Consider the following 8,668-nt stretch of genomic DNA (forward strand, 5'->3'; position numbering starts at 1 on the left):
TCCCCAAGGTAAATGATGGGTCAAATGACAAAAATGCCCCTAATCGTGCAGTTGCACGGGTACCTGCGCAAATTTGCGCGGGTGAGACCCCACCCTTGCAAATGATGTTGAAATATTATTGGCTCTTTTCTTCCACTGCTCTACCCCACTAGTCAAGATTCCCTTGGTCCCCTTCACATCTTGCATGACTCAAATTTGGCGAATCATCTTCAAGCTTCAAAATGGATAGTCCAAGACCAATAACAAGAGTCCATGACCCATCTGCATAAGTCTACTTCATCCAAGTCTTCAACATTTCAAGCTCAATTCTTCTTTGATGGATCCGTAAAGCTCAGTAAATCTTCGCAAGCCCATCTCCAAGCTAAACCACAACCGCATCGAGAATCCAAAAGCCTGCAAAACACCTCATGCAAAATAGAAAGTACTTGATATGATCCAAGATAAAGAATGAGATGGAATGTAATAATAAAAAAAGGGCTAAAAATGATAAAAAAAATTATAAAAAATAAATAAATAAACTATCATGTTACTTCATTAGTCTTGAAGGTTCACTAGTTTCATGGATAATAAAGAAACACAGTGCAGTACCCGTTCTTTAGCTAAAGCAGAATATAAGGCCATGACAAATATAGTATGTGAGGTTTTATGGTTACTCTGTGATTTGGATGCAGTTCAAAGTGGAGTCAATCCTCTAATGTGTGATAATGAAGCAACTAGGTATATTGCTACTAATCCTGTTTACTTCAAGTTTTTCATGAAATGGCTAAACATGTTGAAATGAATTGCTATCTTATCTGAGAACGGATCAATAAGGGAGAAATAAAAACTTATGTCATTCGTTTAGAGTTTCAACCTGCAAATATTTTACAATGGCTCTTGGTGTGAAACTTTTTCAGAGCTTATGTTGGAAGTTGAGTGTTTGAGATTTTCAAAGTCCAACTTAAGAGAAAGTGTTGGAATTCATATAGGATTATGCTTCCTCTTTCCTAGTTTATATTTATTTTTGTGAAAATAAATTACATGAATGGTCCCTATGGTTTGGGGTAATTTACACGTTTGGTCCCTAACTTATTTTTTTAACTCGGAAGGTCCCTACTGATTGTTTTTGTTGCACACTTGGTCTCTGTCTTACCTAAAAATACTATTTTGTCCTTGATTTTTTAATTTATTTAAATAAATATAACCTCAACCTCACTTCCACCTCACCTTACCTTGCCTTACCTTATCTACCTCCACCTTATTTAAATAAATTAAAAAATCAAGGGCAAAATAGTCTTTTTAGATAAGACAAAGACCAAACGCGCAACAAAAACAAACTGCAGAGACCTTCCGAGTTAAAAAAAATAAGTTAGAGACAAAACATACAAATTTCCAAACTATAGGGACCATTCGTATAATTTACTCTTTTTGTGACTATTCCTAGTTTATCTCTTATTCATAGCTTATAAATAGGATACTTTGTAATCCCGTTTTCATCAATAACAAATTAACAATAATTTATTTGTGCACCAAAATTTTATAATTTTTGATAGGTTCAACCATGATTAAGTGGTATCATCAAATTTTTGAGACGTGAGATTATGTCTAGGCTTTTGAGTTTTGGCTCCACGACAAATATTTAATTATTTAATGACTTCTTTATGAGAAATTGATTCTAATATGTCACCATCAATTTAGTGACGGTCAGTTTGGAAGATAACCGAATTCTTAATGCATTCATGCAAGGTATATTCGGTAAAATATGTTAATTCAGATTGTAGACATCGCATATGTATTTTGGATTTCTCGACAAACGTTTTGGACCATTTTGATAATCTTTTAGGATTTTTGTCCTGATTTGGGAGGTGGAATGAAAACAAACCCCATGTACATTGTAGAAAGCAATCTAAACTCCAAACAACATACATAATAAAACTATCTTCCCTCACATAGAAACATTTAAATGACGTTGCTAAATTGTTTTGATTCATTGGAACATAATAAAAGAAGAAATACATGGAACTACTACATTATTGTGATAGAAATGTTTCCTTACTTACAACAGAATTGTTTGATAACAATATTATTAGTCCCATTGAATCTCCCTATGGAAGGTCCAATCAGAAGGGTTAAGTGTGGTTTTTCCATCTGTATAGACTAAGTCATATGGTGAATCTTCTGAAAATTCTGTGGCCATGGATTTCCAGAATAGACTGGGCTTCCATTCAGCCTCTTTAAGCACCTTCAATATCTCTGCAACAACTATCTTGCTTCCTTCACCTGATAGATGCACCCCATCTCTGAAAAACACTTAATTTGGTTAAGGGGTTGTTTCTTTTTGACTTAATGGGTTAAGCACTTACGTGAAGCAAGCAGTCATCCAATCATCTCGTTTCTGAAATGCAGTCCAAAGATCGATAACTTTCACTCCCATCTCATTGCATAACTCTACACAAGCTTCTGAATATGTTCTACATAACTCATTTGTTCGAACAAGCTCACTAAAAATTGAACTGTTTTTCAAAAAGAAAACGGTTTTAGTGCTTCAACATGGACAAAATAGAAGAACACTAATAATCAAACTACCTTGTGTTTTCACTAAGCTTGACCTCGTCTACTGGTGGACAACTAAGAAAAATTAACCTTGTTGTGTCTGAAAGGCCCTGATTTACAAATTCGAGTTAATTCAAGTAATCTGTGAAGAAAAACATGTTATGAAAGAAATTGATACCTTGAGATGAGTTACTATTTTTCTCATGTTTTCAATATATTCAGGAAGAGGGACATGGGGACCTAAACCAGATGAGTGTGGTCCCATTGAATCATTACCACCAAAGTAAACAATGATAAGTGAAGGCTGAATAGCAGCATCCTACATCAGAATAACATGATAATCATATTCATGTTAATTTGGGATCTGAAAAGATTAAAGTAGATTGAAGTAGCTGTCAAAGATTTTTACCTTTGGGAAAACTTGATCAAGAACCTTGATAGCACGTCTGGAATTCCAACCATAGTATCCTCGCAGTACTATATCTGCCTGTTTGTAAATCAATTTGAAGAGAAAGTGATGTTATTGAGAAATCAGATTGCTTGTATAATTGTATATCCTAGGTTCAGATTTTGATGCCGTTACTTATAAAATGGAAATGTAATTTCCAGAGGAGATGAGATTATAGTAAAGAGTGAAATCCTGAAGTCTGAACCGAGTAAGATTAGAAAAACGGATTATTTAGTATCTACACAGAGATATCCACACACATTTTAAGTAAAAGATATGAACACTATTTATTAAAAGTAGTCGGAGATCATCGATACTCTGAGCAAATGATTAATGATGCATAGCGATGCAATTGATTTAGGAATTAGGATAAAATTTACAGGTAACACGGCATTCTTATTCTCTAAAGGAAATCAAGGAAGGCAGAAGAAATGTCATGATGGTAACAGAAATCAAGGAATACCTTGCGAGCGTAGACGTCGGCGAGAATGGCGCCCCAACCATCATTGCTGAAGCTAAGCTGAACAATTGATGATCCGAACAATACTATCTGTGGCCTCCCTGGTCCGATCATCTCTCCGTAAGAGTGAGAACCCCTAACTTTGAAAGATTCCGGCAAGTTGGTGACGTGAATTGGGGTTGATTTGAGAGTTGAGAGTTTGATTTTGTTGGTTGGATGTAGATTTGGATTTATGGAAGAAGAGTAGATAAAGGGTTGGTTGGAGCTGAACATGGAATTGACCGATGGAGGGAGATGAATTCTACTTTAGTTTTCTTTTTCATTTTTAGGGTCGCATTTATTATTAATTCCCAACAACCCTCTCGCTCTTTAATACATACAAAAAAAAAATGTAAATTTATTCCTATGCTGCTGATTTTTATGGGTGATGCCTAAAATTCTTTTAAAGTTGGAGTGGGTATCCAAAAATAGGATTTTTTTTTTTTTTTTTTTTTTTTTTTTTTTTTTTTTTGTGAAATTGGTACTATTTGGTTCCTAATTAATCCAATGTACCATTTGTTTTTTTTTTAATTAATGTTTTAAAAATCAATTTGAACTAACTGGTTGAACCAGGAAAATAAGTGGTTAAATTATCATCGGTTTTACGTCGATTTCTAAAATGGATTAAACCAGTCGGTTTTTAGAAAAATCTTGTTGAATCGGTCAAAATAAACTGGTTGAACCAGTTAAACTAAATAAAAACTAATGGAAAAAAACCATTTGCATAATAAATTTTGGTGATTTTTTTTTAATTTATGTAGTTTTTTCTAAATAAAAACATATGATAAATGTTATAAAGTTTTTTGACGTCCTTGTATTCAAATAAAACTATATTTTATTTTGGTATTATACTTTATTTTCTTTTTGGCATATATAAATTGATGTAAAACACTAAAACTTATTGGTATGTGTTGTTTTAACGTTTTTTGGAGTGATCTACGACTTATTTTTATGTATATTTTTAATGTTTGAACTTGTAAACGACAAATTCATGATATATATATATATATATATATATATATATATATATATATATATATATATATATATATATATATATATATATATATATATATATATATATATACAGAAAAATAGAAAAAAATATGAAAATTATAGAAACCGGTTGAACTGGGAACCAGCCATTATACTGATTCAACTAAAAACCGATATTTAAAACATTGTTAAAAACTAAGTGTGAGACCTATGTATTACATACGTTTATTTAAAAGACATATTAATTATGAAAGTCTGAATTTTTAAAAAAAATATATATATATATATTAAATTATTAAAATTAAAGTGTTTTTTTAATTAAAAAAAATTTAGATAAATAAGCAAAGGAAACTAATGATGTTTTAATTTAGTAATTTTGAAATTATAAGGAAAGTAAATTAATGAAGTTAATATGTATTTACTATTACATTTAAATACTATTTGGAATTTAATAAATTGAAAAAGTCATAAAATGACATGCAGAAAAAAAAATTAAAATGAAAATAAGAAGAAAAAGATATGTGACATAATGCATTAGAATAGGAAAAATAACAAAATTATTTTCATTTATTAAGAAGGATTATGTCAGTTGTATTTGGAGAATTGTTTAGATTTGCAAATGGATTATTACTAGTTGTGACACTCATGTATTACATGGGTTAATTTAAAAAAATAAATAAATATAAAGGTCAAAATATTTAAGAATTTTGAATTTTTAAAAAAATAAAAATAAATAATGAATTATTATAATGAAAATGTTTTTGATCTTTTAAATTTAAACAAAAATTTTAAATAAATAAACAAAAAAGACTAATGAGCTTTAATTTTAATAATTTTGAAATTAAAAGGTAAGTTCATTAATGACATTGATATCCATTTATTACTATATTTATTGTAATTATTAAATTTTTATAATTTTATTACAACTATTTTAAAAGATTTTCCTAAAACTTTTTAAAAACATTTTTTTTATTTTTACAATATTATTATATTTTTTTACGGAGAAAATTATAAAGTTGACTTAAAACTTTTTTAATATAGAGTTTTAACATTGATTTGTTATATATATATATGCTTAGGTTATTTTGTTTTTACTAACTATTATGTGCAAAAATGTAAAGATCTTGACCACTTGATGGAATAGAATCAAAGATCATGATCTGAAGGTCTGTGATATTAGAATAGGATAACATGTACAATATAATCACACAAATTTCAGCTTAAGAGAGTTTTAGTCAATTAATCTATATTAAAAAAGAAAATTTTCGGATTTTTAGAGATAATTAATTTCTTTATTTTTAAAAATCTGAATATTTTAAATTATTCAAATTTAAAAATCTGATTTTATTCTGTCAGAATGACAGAATGCCAACCATAAACTAGTGAATATATTTTCGATTTTATTCTTTCAGAATGACAGAATGTCAACCATAAACTAGTAAATACATTATGAAAGAATACACAAAATCGATTCTTGAACTAATAATATACCAAATAATTACATTGTATGATTGTGATCCATTGAATAATAACAAGATTCTGAGAGAATAACAAGTGTAATTCTTAAAAAATAACAAGGTGGCAGTTGGGTACGTTGGACATACATATGTGTACGCTTAGTGTACTCATGAGCGTGATTTTTAAGCGGAACCACCAAGTACGTTGGGCGTACTAGAGGGTATGTTGGGCGTACTAGGCACAGAGTGGAAACTTTAACTTTGGATGTGTCCCTATATAAAGAATGAGATGGCCTCATTCCTGGCCACCATCCTCAGTCATAAACCCTCTAAAACCCTAACCTTTCGTTCATGAAGCTTGTGAGTGCATTTGAGAGCCTTAAGTGATTTTGTGTGATCTTGGAGTAAATAAGGAGCCTTGGAGAAGAAGGAGTGTGAAGTCCAGGCCTTGGATCTGAGCATGTCTGAGTTGGAAGCTTCATTTGAAGGTATAAAGCTCAAAGCTTTTCCAATCCTTTTTGTTTTGTGCATGATATGGTCCATTTTAGGGTTTTTGATCCCAAAGCTTGAGGCTTTATGAGTTGTTGCACTTAAGAGTTTAATATATGTCCTTTTAACTGTTTCTAGTGGAGAGAATCCATAAAGATGAGGTCTTAAATGTAAGAATCAACCCATGCATGAGATATGAGCATTTTGAGTTAAGAGAGTAAGAGTTTTATGTGTTTGTGACCAAATCAGCCATGCAAAGGCTTAAAGTCATTGACTTTATGGAGCAAGAGATATTAGGGAGTCCAGATCTGATAAATGAGCTAAGGTCTTAACAGGTTAAGACCAAGGGAATGGACTTAAGCAAAACTGAGTGTACGCCCAACGTAAGATCCAGTACGCCCCGCATACTGGGCTGGTATCCCCGATCAGTTCATGCATGCGCGAGTACGCCGAGCATACTATGACATCCACAATTTCACGGACAGAAAAGACCGATTTGTTTATGCTTTGTTTTTAAAAATCAGAGTAATCTTTCAAAGAAAACGGTCGCGAAATTTATTCCCAAAACAAAATATGATAAGAATTTATCAAAGCATTTCTTAAATAAATGTATTTTCATTATATAACAAAATCTCGGGATGGCATGTTCCGATATAGACACATAAGCATAAACAGAACATACATTTATTTACACTAGTGATTTACATCTCCTTTAATCCCTCAGTGAAATATGTCTTCGTATTGATACCTGTGATACAAAGAAAACTGAGTGGGTCAGGCTTGGGAGCCTGGTGAGCATATAGGGTTTTCATCCCACAATGTTATATCATATATTTATATATATAGAACATTCATACTTGTACAATTTCACCATATAAAGGCAACTCTTATCCCATCCTATCGATCCTCACAACAACACGATCTAAACTCTCGTATCTAAAATTTTCCTCTTTACCTGATCCCTACTCACGGATCTAAAACTATCCTCTTCACCCGATCCATACTCACGGATCTAAAACTAACATTTCACCTGATCCATACTCACGGATCTAAAACTAACCTTTCCCCCTTATCCATACTCATGGATCTAAAACTACCTGATCCATACTCACATATCTAAAACTAACCCTAATCTGACAGTTTTGGGGTTTCGCGCCCCAAACTTCAGAAATTCATAACTTTCGCATACGAACTCCGTTTTTGACGTTCTTTATATCGACGCGTAGGTAAAAAAAAAGATCTACAACTTTCATTTAGACTCCGTCGGCTAATTTTGACATTATTTTTATTATATTATTTTTAGTAGGTCGGGACAGGAAAACTCCGTTATAAACTAATAACTTATTCATCTGTCGTCCGTTTTCGTCTGTCTTTTCACTATTGGACTAATATCGACGAGATCTTCAATTCTCATTTAGATTGTTTCAGCTAAATATCGCTCAATCTCATATTCGAACTTCGGGCTATACACCGCTAAGCCGAAACTTCGAAAAATAATAACTTTTTCATACGAAGTCAGATTTGGGCGTTCTTTTTATGCACGTTCTCAATTTAACGAACTCTACAACATTCGTTTATATCACTAAGACTAAATATCACCCTATCGTAAATTCACTTTTTACGTCACACAGCGTTGTGCCGGTTCTGTCGCGAAACTTCGACAGGTCATAACTTCTTCGTTATAACTCGAATTTCAACGTTCTTTATATGTACGGAATCCTTGTAACATATACTACAACTTAGTTAAGACTAATCCTCCTAAATAATGTTCTATCAAAAATTCGTTTTCGACACTTATTGTCTCTTAATTGACTAGCCCGGATGTGCGGGCGTTACACGTACCAAGAGAGGTACGCCCCGTGTAACCTCACTGTGGGCCTTTAGACAAAGTATCATTTTGGGCCTTGAGTGTTGGGCCTAGATTTTGGGCTTGTTGCAATAGAGTCTTGGACCATAGGATTATATATATGTGCTTTGGGCCCTTGTGTTGGGCTTTCCATTAGATGTGAGAGTTAGGCCTCAGGAGAGCCCATTTATTATTGGGCCTTTGTGGGCCCAATGGTTTTAGGTCATTGATAGGCTGGTTAGTGGGCTACCTTTAGACCTAATGAGTGAGAGCTTGGGCTTAGTTCCTAATTGGGATAATTATGGGTTTGGCACAGAGTTAGAGGCCGGTGTGTAACAGCATCATTTTTAGAGGTTGTTCATCATCCGAGGTGAGTCTTCTCACTATACTTTACCGTGAGT

The 8,668-nt window shown here is 32.4% G+C and overlaps 1 protein-coding gene across 1 annotated transcript; it reads right to left on the minus strand.

Moving 5' to 3' along the window:
* Nucleotides 1-1,943: 1,943 nt before the first annotated feature.
* Nucleotides 1,944-3,772, minus strand: LOC111919717 (GDSL esterase/lipase CPRD49). Its single transcript, XM_023915299.3, has 6 exons — nt 3,444-3,772; nt 2,942-3,019; nt 2,711-2,851; nt 2,566-2,642; nt 2,343-2,492; nt 1,944-2,279 (listed from the first exon to the last, which is right to left on the minus strand). Exons 1-6 carry the CDS (start codon nt 3,711-3,713, stop codon nt 2,066-2,068), a joined length of 930 nt encoding a protein of 309 aa, XP_023771067.1. The 5' UTR covers nt 3,714-3,772; the 3' UTR covers nt 1,944-2,065.
* Nucleotides 3,773-8,668: the final 4,896 nt, after the last annotated feature.

This window comes from Lactuca sativa, chromosome 8 (genome assembly GCF_002870075.4).
Source record: "Lactuca sativa cultivar Salinas chromosome 8, Lsat_Salinas_v11, whole genome shotgun sequence".
Taxonomy (NCBI): domain Eukaryota; kingdom Viridiplantae; phylum Streptophyta; class Magnoliopsida; order Asterales; family Asteraceae; genus Lactuca; species Lactuca sativa.